The following is an 18,399-nucleotide window of genomic DNA, read 5'->3' as shown; positions in this document are numbered from 1 at the left end:
GATTAACCAGCAAGAAAGACATAAGTGTACTCACTGAGAATTTCAAGAGTGAGACATTTGATGCTGCGACTTTAAGATCAAAATTACCATGAATGATTGAATTGGCATGAAAGTTGTTGTTTCTGCCTCATTTCCTATCACCCATATGAATTTGAAAGTTATGTCTTTTCAATATTATTATTACTGTGTCTTCTCTATATTACTATTTATTTATTTTGAACTGTCAAAGTTGTGAGTCCTAAATTCCCTCAGTTCAGACTTCAGACAATTGTAAAGATGATACTTGCTCTCAGTGGTCATAAATGTTTCACAGTCTGTCCTAAGAGTTTCTGCATGATGAGAAATTAGTTTTGGTTCTGATTTCACCCGGTGCGAAAACAGGACTAGGTCCTTTTTTGTTATTTAACTAAATACATGGTGTTCTCCAGAAGCTGCATTAAAAAAATATTAAAAACCCCAAATACACTAAAAAATTAAGCTACAGGTGTTTCTTAGCATTAAAATTAATGAGATTAGGTTATTGAGAAATGCTGGAGAGAAATCAAAACCTATTTTTTACATCAAAAGTAAAGCAATTCTTTTCTTCTTGGAATAAAGATGAAAAGATAAACATAGAGCTGATGTTAATAGACAAGGTCATTATAAAATGAATGTGTATAAAAGGCAGTAACCATTATATTATTGGGAAACAAAATTAATTGTTCTCTCTAATCCAGTTGTGTTGTCACAAAGAATGGTTAACAGTATAGTCAAGTTTATTCAGAAAGAAAATAAATACAGGAAGATATGGCTGAAATATAAGTAATAACTGACTTTACCTATGCACCAGCTATGAATTTAGCTGTTAAAATCTCTTCATTTGCTTTGATGCATCCTGCCTAGTAAGATATTAGGCTACATTTATCCCTGTGACAGAAAATGCATGGAGCCATAAACCATCGTAATCATCTCCAGTGACTTGTGAGTATTTTTCTCACTTTTTAACATAAACCTCTCATAGACTGTTTCAGGGCAAGTATTAATTTTAAGGAATGTATGATTCAGTATGATATGTGTAATCAAATTATGAAAAGAGTCGAACAAAGAGAATATAAAAAACAATCTTTTTTTTTCTCCATTCATTTCTATTAAAGACTAAAAAGTTTCCATTCCTTCACATAGACTTAGTTCATACTGAGATGAAAATTTCAGCATACAGCTCATTTTTTATTTGCAGATTAGAACATACTTGCCTAATCCAAATGTGTGTCACTGCTGTTGCTGCTAAGAACATTGATTTTCTGCCCAGCTGGAGCACTACAGAAAGGGAGAAGTTCACAGACTTATCTGACTTGATTTTCAGTGTAATCAGTTCCATTACACAGGAAAGCTTCTACAAGCACCTCTGAAGAGCAAGGGTCAGAACAAAGAATTTAAAATGCATGTGTAAAAGGAGACATTCAATGGCCTTCGAACACTAGGGATTTGACAAGATTTGGGGTTGGTTTCACCTCTAGCGCCAGTCAGTCAGAGATTTTTTAATGTCTAAGACCATAATTCAAAGAAGTTTATAAATAGGTGTGCTAGCTGATCCAGATGAGTGACTCCACTCAATGACCACCTTCAGGTACCCAAAGGCTAATCTAATCCCTTGGTATTGATTGCCTTTAGACCTTTGAAGATGAGATGTTTATGCAATTGCTTTCTTTCACAGGGAATTCCCAGATCTCTAATTCCTAGTACCTTTTCATCCTGGTGAGGTTGTTTTAAAAAATGCATCTTTACACCAAGCAGAAACAAAACCCAACATAAGTTAATTATGTGGTGAAGCTCTGGCTCAATGGACAGTACTGGAAAAAGACAAGTCCTCAAAGTCAGCAAGAGCAGAAGCATATTTATTACACTTACCAGTTGTTAATCATTTATTTTGCCTGCACTGTTAAGTGATATTATTTTTCCCATGCTGTGCAAGAGCTGGAGGCACGGCTGGAACAGCATTATTTGTGGCGATACTCAAACACAGAGAGCGGAACACACATCCCAAGTATCTGTGATCTAAGTCATAGACAATAAAGAGTAAATAAATAGAGGCTGATGCTTCTGAAGTATCTTACTTTGATTATCTGCAGTATCTTACTTTGATTGGCAGACGCTACAGGCTTAGGAAAAAAATAGCAGTTTCATGTAAAGGAAGGGTGGGAACAAGAATCTGGAGGGAGGTGATAGGACACTTGTGTAGGTGCTTACAGCAGGGTCCTGACATTAAATACTGCAGTCCAAAGCAGTGAAGTAGAAAACAAAGGGAGATTATGGGGGCTGGGTCATCACAGACAAAGGTCAGCCACAAACAAGACACAGAGGGCACAGAAAGTGAGGAAAGCAGCTTGTGTCTGCCATGGCTGGGAGCAAGGACCCAGTGACAGGGTTTATAGGGAAGGAGATCACACAGTCATGTACAGGTGGCCTGGATACAGCTCCCAGGAAAAAGAGACTTGCAGCAGCATTCTGAGTGCGTCTTAGAAAGGTGCAAAAATCCCAAATTCCATTCATGAATTAACCATGTGGCTTCTCTGAGATAAAAGAGCTTTTTCCGAGGGTGTAAAATTTCTCATAAAAGAAGGATGACCAACGTATCTCCAAGCAATTTAGAAGAGGATTAAGAATGAATGAGTTTATTTGCAGAAAGGGAGATTAAGGAAATTTGGGATAAATACTAGAAAAGTTTTTCTGTTAAAGGTGCAAATGTGCACATAAAATGAAAGTGCAAAAAATACCCACCTGTATGCTGAATCTCAACCAGTTCCAGCTATTTTTAATGAGTACAAAGAGACACACAGAAAGTCCACAGTTTCAGATGAACAGAAATTTGGTTTAACAAATGTCCCTTTTGGGTTTCCAGATAGAATGAAGGAATAAAACATGACTGTCTAGTCTTTTGCACTGCAACATGCAAATCTGTTGATTAAATGTAGGCTCTAATGCCAAAATTGGTTTAATCAGAACTCAGCCAACAAAACATAAGTGCTGTCAGAATGGAAAGGTATTTTCCATATTTCAAGGAATGTGTCACATTTAAACATTATATTCTTCAGATTTAACATTCCTATACTTTTATTTTTAGACAGCAAATAAAAGCAGATCAAAGTTAAAATTAATTTCTGTTTTTTAAAGAGTGAATTAGAAAGCATTTTAATTTTCCTGAATAAATCCTGTGTGTCATTCAGTTTGATTTTCATGCTTGGGTGCCGGCAAGCCAAATTATGGTCCAGCCCTCATTTTTATGCCCCACATTTCAGACCTAGAACTCAAACACAGTTATTACTACTTTTACAGTGATGCTGGGTCAGATCCAGACATTTCCAAAGGCAAATCAGTTGTAAGGCATAAGTCCAGATCTGAATTTTCTAGCAGCCTGATATAATCTGAGCCAGGAGCCTACACAGACATGTTACTATTTTTTTTTTATACAGAGAAAGAAGGAGTGTGACACTAAAAACTGTTCTATGCTCTGGTTTATATTTTTGAAAGCCTTTTTGATATTAATTAGGCTGAATTTAACACATCTGTAACTCAAACACTTTAATAGCTTGAATCTTCTCATTGTTACAGAATTCATCAAATTCATCCTTCAAAGTCTGTCTACAAAACTGCATTTGTTTTCCCTTCCCTTTATGTGCCCTGATTTCTTCCTTCAATATATTAGATGCATGTGATGATACCCTCATATGACTTCCTTATATTACAATTCCTTTTCCAACTGCCTTTCTGAGCATTGGAAACTATCTGGATCATGTCTCTCTAGCCTTAAAAACAAACTTATAAATTAATTTATTCAGATTCTATACATTTTATATTGGATGTTTCAATTTGAGTAGCTACTGCCAGTCTTTTCTCTCAGCAGCTCAACTTTCTGTATAGATTAAAATACTTCATATAATCACGTTTGCAAGTACAGAGAGTTTTATGCCACCATTTAATGTACTTTTGCACCTATAGCAGTTGAGCTTTTTTTGCCATTTGTGACCAAAGAAACTGAATTCTGTAGAGAAAGAATAGTACTGTTAAAAAAATTACATGGAGAAATAGGCATCTATTTACTTACCTTCTCCTGTTGCTGATACTCTTTTTTGCTGATTATACTGAACTTGACAAGAGAAGCCAGACTGCCACAGTTTTGTGGGCACCCAGGGATGAAGGTCCACCTCTCATCAGATTTGTGAGTGCTCTGAGATAGCCTGTGCAGGTTTAAATAAGATGTAAAACACCAAAGTCATCTCAGTACTCTGAAAAAGCCTTTTCAAAGTCATCTCTGGATTTCAATACATTGAATTTGGTCTCTCAGTCATCCTCAACATTTTGGTGCTACTCAACATGTAAAATAGTGCTATACTGGCTTTCAGTTAAGAAGAGTGAGAGTTAGAACTGGTCAAAAGCACTGGAATTCCACTGGAAGGTACTTCCTTGTGAAATTTCAAAAATGTTCCATAGTAGCATTAAAATGGGTCATTTTTTGTTTTCTCATTTCAGTAACGCTGAAAAGCTTTGTTTCAAGCTTTTAATTTCCCTTCACATTGTTTCAGTTTTATGTTATGTGTTTTGCCTCAGCATCAAAATTACATTTTCCAGAGAAAAAGTATATTTGAACTGCATGAAAGTTCCCATAGAGCAAAAAATACCTCTTCAGTCCAAGAGCCTGTAATAAATTAAAATAGGAAAACAAATAAATAAGTAAACTACTGCAATGGATTTTTAGTAGCAAAAAAACACCCAGAATCTTATAAATTATACAGAACTGAAAGTTACTTTATCATTTCACATTGCTTTGCTGGAAAGCTCTGATAATAGACTCTGGAAAAGGTTCCAAAATCAGTACTTTTTCTATATCTTTAAACAAGGACGATTTACCTAGATATGAACAATATGGTTTTTGTGTACTGCCTTTCCTCTATTTTACAAGATACCACACATTTCTTCAGTGCATGTTTCTGGGATGAGTGACTTGGTGGCATGTCATCCAGAGCATACAGGTCCAGGGAAAGTTACACTTGTTCCCAAGGAGCACAACAGTGGCAGCATGGACCTGCTGACAGAGTTAAGAAGCCACACACTATATCCTGCAGAAGACAGGCATTACCATGGTTTTGTTGGAAAGATTAGCCCATTTTGATTTTTTTTAAGAAATTCACTAAGGCCAATGAAAGAAAATAAAATTGATGGGCATTGGTTGATAGACTTCAAGTACGGTGAGCAGAATGTGAATGTGGGATATATCTGCCAGCAAAACTAGAACTCATTTTTGTCAGCCTCTTGTTCCTCAAAACAAAACCTAGCACAAAGAATCGCTGAATATTTTATTGGCATATTTATAGAAATTGCATAGAAACTAAATTGTGATATAATCATGGAGAAACATTATGAAATAATTGGAGGCTGTAGGATATGCCGGTGGTTTTCACCATAATGCCCCTTTTGACTTTGTAATAAATAACCTTTTGATCACTGAGAATTTTAAAAATAATATATTAATAATAATAATAATAATAATAATAATAGTCACCAACAATTTCCCTTAATTTCAGTGCTAAACTCATTGCAAACCAAGCAAATTGCTCTGCACTTTGAAAAAAATATTCTCCCATATTGTGTCTCATATTTTGCTATCCTATTTCTCCTAAGGGAATGAAATAAAGGGGTTGAGGGATTGCCTGGAACGTAAAGTATTTTTGCTCTTCCTTTTACCCTTTATTAATTCTTTAAAATGCAAAGTATTGTTATCTTTGGAAAAGTTAGAAAGCAGAAAAAGCATATTAACCAAAGTAATTTTGCACCCTTTAACATCCTTGCTTGATGAGGCTTTGTAGTATCACAAGCTGGCAAGCAGAAAAAATTGTATTTCATCTTCCTTGAGGGTAAAAATCTGGAAAAAAAAAGAGGAATGAAGTTTTACTCACAAATGTGTAAAATAATGAAATCTATTGAAGAATGCTTATTTCATGCTCAGTACTAGAAACAGTAGCCAAATTTCAGAATTTGCTGCAAAGATGTAGGTTTGGTCTGGTTTGTTTTGCCATATTTGGAAGGAGGGGATCTTTCTTAGAAGAACTATTTTATTAGTCTCACTTGTAGCCAGGTCCACCAGTTCTGGGAGCTGCTGGAGTAGCTCTGGAGCATGGGAAGCAGTCCAGAGCTGGCTCACCATGCACAGGGACAAACAGCAACCATAAGTGCTTTCTTGAATCACTGCCCTTAAGTACACTGATTGTTTCTAAATAGATCCAAGAAATGAACCGTTGCTAGTTGGAATCACTTTCTCGGTAAAAGAACATGTTTCTTTTTCATCATCTACATATTTGTGTGCTTTGGAGACTTGACAAAAGAAAAGAACAAGTTTGGATGAGGAGTTTAGTGCTGGGCCATCTCCATACAGTTAATCATACAGTAGAATCATGGAATAGAATGGTTTGGATTGGAAAGGAAAGACCATAAAGATCAAGTAATTTTAGTCCCCCTGCCAAGGGCAGGGACATTCTCCACTAGACCAGAGCCCCATCCAGCCTGGTTTGAACACTTCCAGGGATGGAGCATTCACATCTAATCTGGGCAACTGCTCCCATGACTTACCACCTTCAATTTCTTCCTCTAAACCTGACCTTTTTCCATTTAAAGCCATTCCCCTTTGTCTTATCACTATGTGCCCTTTTGAAAACTTCAGCATAGGTTCATAAATAGGTTGATATATTCCAAACACTGTCATCCCCATTAAATTCATCTGTGCCACCTTTCCATGTCATGAACTTGTGTCAGGAAAGGTTCTTGACTGAAGACAGCACTCATGGATAAGTAAAAAGGGCAAGAATATGTGCTAGAGTTCCAGCAAGAAAAATATGTAAGAACTCTTGAGTGAACAATGTGTTTAAGGATTCCTAAAACACAATTGTTGTGGAGATAGATTTAAAATATTTTTACTTCTTTTGTTTTTGTTGTTGAGTGAGAGACTACTTTCAGCTTGTGTATTCGACCTTCCCTTAAAACCTCTGCTAGGGTTACTAGGGTAAGTAAGGGTTATTTATATGCTTCAAGCCTGACATGCCAAAATACTTTGTGAAATGGGTGGAAAGTAACTTTTAGATTTGGTTTTGATTGGGGTTCTTTTAATGCTGGCATTTTTTAAAGCCTTATTATGATACAATTAAAAGAGGAAAAAAATTATTTTGTCTTAGTTTTTGTGATTTTCCCTCAAGTACAGAATCTCGTGGTGCTATAAACTGACCTTGGCAGGTTGAATTTGCCTCTATATAGCCAAGTGAGGCAATTAATATCTCAGGTGAATGTGTTCTCCAGCTGCAGGAAGTATATTAAAATTCTCACAGCAGCTAAATCCCTCACAACTCCATTGACAATTGCTAGCAGCTTCTAGGAAGAGCTAAGCAGCCTCATTATAAATCGTCAGGTGAACAGAATGAAGTTCAGTGTTTAAAGAAAATCAGAATAATAATTTCATAAAATTGAAGCACAAAGCCCAGCGGAGAGTAAGAATTAAGAAGTAAGTTATTAGATTTTTAAGCAATCATATGAAATAAAGCAGCTGAAATATTGTTTTATGATAAATAATATAGCCAATGCAAATATGATTCATTCTAATGGCTACTATAATTAACTGCATGGTGTGTAAGGTGCTAATTTTGTGGATGAATAATTGGTTAAAACAACTTTTATGTATTGCAGTGTAATATGCTTGTTCAATTTTCCACTTAATTTCAATTAATATGGGTTTTACATGTACTCCACTGTTGCAGTTTTTATGCCTATTATTTTTAATTAGGAAAATACCTTGGTAGAACAGAACAAATGAGCAGCACTGTGTGTTTTTCCAAGTTTATTTTTTTCATTAACATACTTCAAGTTCGTATTGTTTAGCCTTCCAAAATGTCAATAATCACTGCTCCTGAGGTTGACTGGAAATGGTGATGCCAGCTTCCACATAAAACAGAGGGGGAAAAGAATCTTTCAGTTCTCTCATTTACTTTCTGACCTCTACACAGTGTTTTTCAGTTCAAACTATGTGTTTTATCACCCTTCCTGGTGTTTCCAGGGCTGCAATAGATTTTAGTGGTTAGAACTGTGGGTGATGTAATTGTTCACCACTGAAAAAGTGTGCTTTATGTAGTTATAGCTGCTTTATGACAGAATTGATCACCAGCTGGAGATTCTTACCCTTTTCCAATAAAGGTGCCTACCCATCAGAATGGGTTCTTGTCTTCTGGATGGATATTGTTAAACTAGATGAGTGCCACCTTGAGTCATATATTAGCCTTACTTTCTTTGAAGAAAAATATTGTCTGTGCCTCAACCTTTTCATGGCATGAAATACTTCTCAGATTTTCCTGCCTCTGCTACTTAGACAGGCAGGTGTGAGCACCATCCCTGCCCCTCACTAATGCCTCTGTGGCAAGCAGACTCTCATGTTGTAGACAGTGTATTTACATTCCCTTTACCCTGGGCTGCCCACACGAGGGACTCCTTAGCTCCTAGGGTTGCTGCTTGGTTGATAAAAGCAGAGCAAATGTTCTAATAGAGCTTTTTGTTTGTCCTGCCTCCAGAGACAAATCTTTCTAGGTGTCAGGAAAATATCCAACACCATTGATGCAGTTGACTGACTCTTCTCACTTCCCCAGTATTAAAGATCTTGTGGCCAGAGTGCAGCTGGAAAGAAAATCCCCAACCTACCCTTCCTTAGTTTGCCTGGTGCTGTCAACAGAGGAAATCTGTGTTAGCAATAACAGTGTGCTATAAAAAACATAAAGGTATTCAAGGTGCTGCTGAATTATTTTTTTTCTGTGCATTTTATAGAAGCATAAATAGAGAATAGAAATGCATACATCATGTTTTGAAAGAAAAAAAAATAAGATTCACCCATTCTGGCTAAACAGAGTCATTGCCTAACCCACACAGTCAAACCCTTCACAGATATTTTAATGTATTCATCTGTATTACATTGTTATCCTCACTTGCTAAAAAGAGAGGAGCAAGAGATGCAGAAGTACAAGAAATATTGGGAGGAACTTTTGGTACAGAAAAGGGATGGTGCCTAGGTCATCCTGTTTGCATAGGATTAGCTCCATGTCTCTGAAACAAAAGTGATTTCACAAAATTATACAATGGCTGGTGTTTCAGCCTAGGACAGCTGGGAAGATCTTAAAGATGATATTGTTCCTAATCCTCTACCATGAGCAAGAACACCTTTCACCAAACCAGGCTGCTGAGAGCCCCCACCCAACCTGGCCTTGAACACTGCCACAGATGGGGCATTGGCAACTTCTCTGAGCAACAGAGTTCACTGATTTTCCACAACTGGAATTTTTTTAAAAGGTTTTTAGGGAATAAACCTCTCATTAGCATTTACACTTCAAAGAATATTTCTGAAGGTTTGCAGAAATTTCTGCAGGTGGAGAGAAGTTTCTGGATTCCCTAAAATATTACGTTATAGTGTCCAAGGTGCATGCTTTAAAAATACACATGAAAGAGCAGCACTTTAAAACCAATATATATGAGATGAGCTGATGAGCTGCAGAGAGAAATATATAATATAGATAATACAATACTTAAAGAAAACCTCTACTTTCCTTTCTTCATTTTTGTTCTAACATGGTCAGCATGTGTACCAATAAAAACATATTTTATGAGCTATTTAAGACCTTTAAATGCTGTCCCCACTGTTAATAATTAAGCCACCAGCAGATGTCTGAAGATCTGGCTGTATCCCAGCCCTATTCACTAAACCCTCTGCTTGTTCCCTGACAGGCCAGATGACTCTGAGGACGCAGCACGTTCAGGACTCCAAGATGGGCTTTGTAATCAATGCAATATACTCCATGGCCTATGGGCTCCACAACATGCAGCTGTCCTTGTGCCCAGGCTACGTGGGCCTCTGTGATGCCATGAAGCCCATAGATGGTCGGAAACTCCTGGAATCTCTCATGAAGACTAACTTTACTGGGGTCTCTGGGGACATGATCTTGTTTGATGAGAATGGTGACTCACCAGGAAGGTAACGTTGACATTTGTCAAACTGTTTGATAGCAGAGATGATAGCAGTACCTAGTAGGGATGGTGCAGACTTGACAACAGAGCTAAGATCTCATACTCCCAGTTTTACATTTCCTGATTCCTGTGCTTATTTTGCAAAAAAAGGGGGTTTTTTTTGAGGTGCATTTTTTATGTCATTTCAAGTTAGAGATGTGAACTTTCATGTGTAAAAGCTTCCTGCATTAAATTTGCATCTGTACCATTTAAAAGTATTAATATTGAAAACAATAATATGTTTCAGATGTTTATGTTTGTAGACCATGATGTCCACCCCAGCTTATTTCTCTCTTTATGTGGGTGTTCAAGTGTATGTGTTTGATTGACATATAAACAATCATAGCTGACTTAGCTCTTTTATTAAGAAAGCTACAACAATATCAGAAATATTTTACTGATGCATCTGGGATTTTTAAATCAGAATTATGAAAAACCTGCTTACATAAATTCCAAATGAAATCTTTCATCTTGCATAACACACTAAGCTATGAATCCATACTGTGCTGCTCTAAGACAAATTGAATTTAAACCAAGTTTATTTTGCTGGTAGCATGCACAAATACATATACATACATCTACAAAATATAAGACACATGTATCCATAGAAAAACACATTGGAAACAGTCTTGAGGTGGGAATTTTTCTGGGTTTCTGCCAACTGAATTTTCAGAGAAAGAGCAGCAAGTATGATAGCATTCAAAGTATATTTCCTATATTTCGACGTATTTTCTGCCTCATTCACTGCTGTTGCTCCAGTATTGTTTGAGATAACCCATGATGTCCACATTATTGGAAGGTTCTAAACATCTTTGTTAAGGTGCCATATAAGCAGATATTTAGAGAGAAAAGTTTTATCTTATATACTCGTTTAAATTTTGTCTCCTCCTGCTAATGTGAACAAAAAGGAAATCATTAACTTCCTAGTAGAAATGGGTTGGAAAATTTAAACTCATTGGTCAAAATATTTTGACATTTCCAAAAATTTCTGCAATTTCAAACCTGATTTTTTTCTTCATTCTATTTGCAAACCTGTAAATTCAGCATTCTCCCCAAAAGCGAGCAGGACAGCCACCTACACAGCAGTCTGTGTCTGTTTCTGGAGACACAAATTTTCAAATTCTTCTGACTCAGACTCTAAGGAAGGGCACTGTGAGCTAGTAGAAGAACTCAGGCACAAACTGGCAGGAACCTAGGAAAATTCAGATGGAAATTTATTTTCAGAACTTTTTTAGCATGAGCAAGGCTGTCTTCCGCTAAATGTTTCTATTTTAACAAATAGCTGAATTTTGAAGAAAGGTGTTAAGTCTGAACTTTTCTGGCCAAATTCTTTTAAAAAGGCATCTCAGACTTCTTTAAAAGGATTTTTTTTTTTTTTGTTTTAAAGGTGTTCAGATGCAGTGGACTGTATCCTACCCCATTCCAATCAGTTTCTTGTATAAAAATGACTGTGATCAATGAGCGATGTGTGACCTGCCAAAAACAAATATGTGACTTGACAACATCAATAACAATATCTAAACATTGCAAGGAGATCTCTTGTTTTCTGTTTCTTCACGTTGTCATTCTTAACAAGAAGAATTTAACACAATTTGTTGCAAGGAATTTAATTTATTATCTTGGATATTTTTTAATTCTAAGAAAGATGATGAAGAAACTATATCATGTGAAATCATTTGCTCAGTCACAATTGGTTATAAGTATTTCCCTGAAGAGCATGGGGACACCATGTGGAATGTGTACCTCAGGATAGCCCAGTTTTAAGAAGGTCCTGCTTCCCTGGATTTGTGTGATGTTTGTGTCTACTCAAACTAATGAACTATGTGTGGTTACAAAGCGGTACCAGAATTTGTTTTCTTTTGAATCATAGTTGTTTGTCAACAATAGTCACATCATTAAATCTAGTCTGTGTTCTTAAGTCAGACAACATTGAGTCAAAATGTACTCTTTCATGATTAAGAAGATTTTATAGGAAGTTCCATTTCTAACTTTCAGGTTTTGAGTAGTGTACAGTCTTTTAAGCACTGTCAAACCCTATTTGCAAGAGCTTGGACATGGTGCAGTCATACTGGAACAACTCATCTGCCCTGTTCCCTTGCACTGATAACTCCATCTTCACTTTGTAAAACAGGAATTTAAATCCTCACAGCTGTACTGTGGTGGTGGTGTTAAGCAAGAAATCAGAACATAAAAAGCATTTCTGACCTAGATAACTCAGGATTTTAATGTATAGGAAAAAATGTTTTGATATTATATAACAGATGATTAATCCTACAAGTTGCTTTGAATCCTGACCCTATTTCAAAGTCCTTTATGTGTATGAGTTTTAAGCAGTCTAGTGTAGGGCCTGTTTTATGTGAGTCAGGAGACATGGATATAAAAAAAATAAAAAACAGTATGGAAGCCATGATTCCTCAGGAAGATAACAATTATCTGTAAATACTATCACAACTATAAAGAAGAAATTGATGAGGGAAGAACAGGCAAGAAAAAACAAGATGCTGATGTTTTGACTGTGCTACCAGTAGAATATGTATTCCTAGCAACATCATGGCACTGCTGTTTTGAAACAAGTATTTTGCACAGTGATTAGAGCACTGCTGGAAATGTGCTATTGTACCATCTGCTCTCTCCTATCCTAAAGTGACAAACTGTGCCTGTGTTATCTCAAGGAACCTCCAGGGAACCAGTGACTCATGAGCCTTCACTGTAGCAATGGGCTTACTGAATCTGGCTACTTCTACCCATCCATCAATGCTGCTCTCCACAGAGAAGAGAGACAAGACTTATTGAGGCAGCACTGTATTAAATTTGTTAGGTTCCTTTCCAGTATTCCCCTTGTGATGTATGCATGGAACTACTGCTGGGGGGAATCATTGGTTTAGGTTCTCTGGCCTGTCAAACACTGGCAGCACTTTTGTTAGTCTGTCTGTGAAACTCTGAACTGAAAGCTTTAACAAAGTTATACTCATAGGTGTGTTGAGTGTCTGACATGGCTGAATAATGGCTCTAGTGTGGCTTCTGTGCTAACTTTTTGGTTAGTCTGTTTAGTCTTTGACAAACTGTGACTGTGGCTGTGAACCTCAGAAAAGAGTTAGTTTATAACCATGCACACAAGTCTGTTCCTTTGGGTTTGTGCTTGCCTTATCTGGATTCAATTACTTTGTGTCAGTCTGGCATTCATATCTCCAAATCTGAGGAGATCATTGTTGAAGCTGTGGACATTTCCTTCTTTATACAATATGGAACGTGAAATATCTCAAAACCTAGAAGTATAACAAATTTTTCATTCTACATGTGCTTATTTCTTCTTCTTTGTAAAGATTCAAGAACAATATAATGTGTGTAAAATCACATTGTCCATTCTGTCAGACTGCACTTTCATTTCCTTTTAGAGGCTGCTTGCAGTCCTGATCCTGCCCTGCATATGATTTTGGCATTGAATCCCTGCTGTATCATACTTCCCCCACTGTGACAGAATTTTTCATTATGCAAAGCATCTTGAGATCAATAGATGGACAATATTATAAAACATTTTTTCTGTTTTTTTTTTTTTTTTTACATCAGCAAGTGAAAAATACTGATGTTAGATATTGTATGGCTACTGCTTGTCTGTCTTAAAAGTGCTTCCTGAAAATTTAAGAGAGATATCTGTGTATCTGTCATGGTTTAACCCCAGCCAGAAACCAAGTACCTTGCAGCTGCTTGGTCAGTCCTGCATCAATAGAATCAGGGAGAGAACTGAAACAGCAAGAGCTAGAAAACTCAGGGGTTGAGATAAAGACAGTTTAACAAGAAAAGCAAAAGCCCTCTGCACAAGCAAAGCAAACAAAACCAAGAAATTCTTTCATTTCTTCCTAGGTAGGCAGGTGTTCAGCCATCTCAAAGAGAACAGGGCCCCATCATGCACAGTAGAGGCTTGGGAAGACAAATGCCATAGCTTCAAACATCCCCTCCTTCCTCCTTCTTCTTCCTACTTTCCATACTGAGTGTGATGTCATGGGGTCTGAATACTCCTTGAGTCACTTGGGATCAGCTGAGTCTCCTCTGAACTTCCCCTTCATTCCCAACCTCCTTGCCAACTTGACAGTGCAAAAAGGCCTTGGTCCTGTGTAAATCCTGCTCAGCAATAACAAAAACATCTCTATATTATAATTTGGTTTTCAGCACAAATCCAAAACACAAACCTGTACCAGACACTGTTTAGAAGAAAATTATTCCAACTAAACCCAGCAGGGTATCTTACTAGAGAGATTGTTTGATTTAATGAGAAAGTTATGTTCCTCATTTCTACATTGAACTTCATAATTTACACTCTTTCAATACCACTCTTAATGCAACCCTGTCTCTATGCTTTGCCTTCAGAACTCATTTGGTGCTGACTGACAGGAAAAAGGTGTCTCCTTGTTTATGAGGCAGCTTTTCTGAAGTCAAGATTGTCTTAACCTTCTTGGTCTATATTGTTTTCTTATTTTCCGTCAGTAACTTTCATATTGCTTAGACATATTAATTCCAACTCAACTAAAGAGGAGGCAAAGAAAAGCATGGAATAATTTCTCCAGGAGCTGCCCAACTTTTCAAACATGCCTATAAAATAGTGCTAAGAGAACAGGCCTGTATGGCAGAAAGGTGGGCTGGTGTTCAGCTGTAGGAGGAAGTGAGTCCTACGTGGCTCCACAGACTTTCTGCAAGAGTGTGGGAACTGAAGAGAAAGTAGGAGGAAGAGGAACATGAAACTGAAAGCTCTGATTAGCTCCATCTTTGACCCAAAAGCAGCCTAGGACTGAGTCATGAGTACTTTTTCTCTTCCACAACATACTGTACAAGGAATGAGCGTTTCAATCACCAAAGAATTACATAAAAATGATTGTATAGAAGGAAAAGACCAGCATTTACTGATGCAATGTTGGAGAAGAAAAAAGGGAAAGAAAAAAAGAAAAAAAAAAAAAAAAAAAAAAGAAAGATTCCTGGACTCTGTGCCTTAAGAGTGATGCCTGATTCCTTTCTGGGTGCCACACTAAATTTCAGCTTGCAGTCTTAGAGAACAGGAACTTTCCTTTGATCACAGAGAAGTTGCTTCTACCTCACTTTGAGAGTTTATCTAGTGTCGTCTTCCCTCAGGAGGGGAAGAAGGACCTGCAGACAGGTGCTTCTGTGAGGAGGACGTAATGTTAAGAATTGGCATTATAGGTTTAGATTACTCAACATCTGCTATAGAGGGAACTGGGGCTCCATATGCAATTGGCTTCCAGAGCTGGAAAGTAACTTTTGGATTAGCACAGATTTAATTTTTTTTGACTCATTTCATTGTTTTCTTTAAATAAATAGTCATTCTCATAAACCCAGTCACTTAACTCCAGAGTGTTCAGGAAACTTTTTATGGTGATAGAAAATAAAACAAAAAAAAAACCAACAATAAACCCAAAACAACACTTAATAAAAAAGCAAACAAAGAAAACACCCCAAGCCCCCAACTTAACATACAAAGGAAAAGAAAGATTATGATATCACAGAAACTATTGTGAGATACTCAAGGGTATCGTACTCATAATTCTTTAAATTTTTTCTTCTTCATTTCAACATGCTTGGTTTTTGACTGTAAGGTATTCCTTTAATTTGAAATATTTCATGAAGTTCTCCTCAACTCAGCTATGTCTCTCCTTTCTGTTTCCAAAGATATGAAATCATGAATTTTAAACAAATGGGGAAGGACTACTTTGATTACATCAATGTTGGCAGTTGGGACAATGGTGAGCTGAAAATGGATGATGATGAAATATGGTCAGAGAAAAGTAATATCATCAGATCTGTGTGCAGTGAACCCTGTGAAAAAGGCCAGATAAAGGTAAATATTTTCTTCATTTGCTTCAGTCTTGCAGTATGCACAGCCTTGAAATTTGAAAGCAAGTTTTTCTTGACTTCTACATGGAGATAATATCCCACACTTAAATTAAAATGTACAGACTCATGTATTTATTTCTTACTCTTATCCTATCACTACTTTAATAAGCTGCCATTTTCTTGACTCCTATATCTGTGGACTGCTGACTTTTTTTTTTCTTAATTTATATTCTGAGTGCTTTCAAACAGGTATTGTTTGGAGGCTTTTTGCTGCATATTTTTAGAGCATCTGATTCAGTGGAGTGCAATTCCCTGACTGGGACTTGTCAGTACAATTGCAGGTAAATTATAACTAATAATTGCTACTATTTCAAAGCTAGACATAGTCACCCAGACTGGAATGTTATTAATCAGACCTTAAGTCTATGGTACCATCAGAGAACATCAATTACTACCACTACTTCAAACTTCAGGAAATATGGGTAAAATATTTTTTAATCATACCTGTTTTACTGCTTCTTTGTTTCCCAGGTTTTTTATTTTTCCTTCCTCCCTTTCAATGCTGCAGTAAGCAAGAAGTGAAGATGAATCTGTCATATATTAATTATACACTATTTTCCTTCAGCATCCCACGATGCTTCCTGCAGAACAGTTAAAATACTGCAAGTCTGTAGCTTACCTTGCAGCCATTTGTATAAAAGCCAGTGGAATGAGGAGATGGGCATGTTCAGCCATAAAAAAAACAGGTCATTTCTGACAAGTCTCGCTGGAAGCTCAATTTTCTCATGTGTTAAAACAGCATGACTGAAAACTGGGAGGCAGCTGCAGAGAGGGGCTGGTGGGAGCATGACCAGTCTCTGCAATACGAAATTAATCTCTTTAGCCTGAGTTTTACAGAATTTTAGGACACGGACACCCTGTTTAAGTCACCAATTAGTCTTTGGCAGAGTTATTTAAGTGAGGTTCATCAGACAGATTGTATTTGTGTCCAGTGTAAACATAAGGAATTATGTCAGACTTATGAATAACATGCTATTCCAGATGAGGAGTCATCTCACCCTTGTGTAGGCTTTGAAAACAGTTAAGATCAAGCTTGGTGTAGAAGGACTTCTTTCTCTTCAGTGACAGTGAAAGACACCCAGACAGGATGGCTGGTTCTGATGAGAATACACCTTCTGCAAGTGTGCTCTCACACATAGAAACACATAAAAGCAGGTGCAACAAGTCTCACAATCACTGAACTCGGGTCTGTTGGCCTGCTCCAGACACAGTCACATACTGGGGAGGACAGAGATGGACAAATAGCTGACATCTTCAGAACTGTGTGACTCTGAGTTGCTTTCTGATCTGTTGTCACAACCCAGCTGAAGGGAAGTATCTTGTGATCTTCATCAACACAGTTACCTTCCACCTTCTGCCCATGCTCCCAAGGATTCTCTCAAGAGGATCCTTCACTAAGAAGCCAAATCACCACACACTTAGGAATATGCTTGAAGCCCGGTGTCAAAAATGTTCTGTTTGCTCCTTGTTATTGAACATAAATCTCAGAGTTTACCTGACAGTCTTTATCTTCATGGTCCTCACAGATGATGGTGGGACCTTGACCCCACCAAGCTCTGCGGCGGTTTTCCTGCAAACTTCTGTGTGACTGAGTTATTATGGAGGAATTTAAAACATTGAATGTGATGCAATCCAATATTCAGCTAGAGCTGGGAAATCCATCCACAGGATCTGATAAAACCCAAATACAACCCAACTCTATACATTTGAAATAATGTGAACATATGATTATTTAAATAAATACAGGTTCAAAGAATTGTACAGATGACAAGGGGGAAGGAAAAAAATATTTGTTTTAAAGAAGATTATTTCTCTTAAAAAGGACAGAAAAATAATTTACAGTAAAGTGATACAACAAAGAATTATGGAAAGAAATGAAAAATGAAGGATGAATAAATTGCTGGCTAAGAAATTTAGGACAAAAAACAGTCTGACGTTACTCTGAGTCTTGAAGAACAGTTATCTTGATTTCTAGAGGAGGATACAAAATCCTTCTCTTTTAAGAAAAGTTCTAGGTAAGAAATTATCAGTGTACCAGTGTCGTGATTGATTTGTCAAATTCCAAGTATTTTACAGAATATCATCATTGACCAGAAAGTTACATAGAAAAGAGTAAATAATTTTGTTCATATAAAATTTTAAGTGTCTTGATAACAACATAAGGTTTTTATTTTGCCATTTGATTTTCTTGACTATTTTAAAAATAAAACTATAGATTTTTATAATGTGTCAAGGTAATGAAAATATGTTCCTTAAAATTAGTACAAGCTTTCTAAAACTTGGTTTTCCCAAATAAAAAAAAAATTGTCATTTTTTTCAACTTTTCATTCTGTTTCAAAATGAAAAAAATCCAAAAATTTCATTTATTCTGGAGGACAGATACTCTGTTTTGCAAGTAGTTCTAGTCTCAATTTTTGCAGAATAAATCACTTAAGGTCT

General features: G+C 36.7%; 1 protein-coding gene across 3 annotated transcripts in view; it reads left to right on the top strand.

Annotated features, from left to right (window-relative positions):
* The window catches only part of GRM5 (glutamate metabotropic receptor 5), a 228,598-nt gene that overhangs the window by 175,680 nt on the left and 34,519 nt on the right, over positions 1-18,399 (top strand). For all 3 annotated transcript variants that reach the window (XM_059840359.1, XM_059840358.1, XM_059840357.1), the window contains exons 4-5: positions 9,781-10,027; positions 15,736-15,904. In XM_059840359.1, coding sequence (XP_059696342.1) covers positions 9,781-10,027; positions 15,736-15,904 — 416 coding nt within the window. The remainder of the gene's footprint in view (positions 1-9,780; positions 10,028-15,735; positions 15,905-18,399) is intronic.

The sequence above is a fragment of the Haemorhous mexicanus genome, chromosome 2 (assembly GCF_027477595.1).
Source record: "Haemorhous mexicanus isolate bHaeMex1 chromosome 2, bHaeMex1.pri, whole genome shotgun sequence".
Lineage (NCBI taxonomy): Eukaryota > Metazoa > Chordata > Aves > Passeriformes > Fringillidae > Haemorhous > Haemorhous mexicanus.
This window is presented reverse-complemented; position numbering and strand designations above follow the sequence as displayed.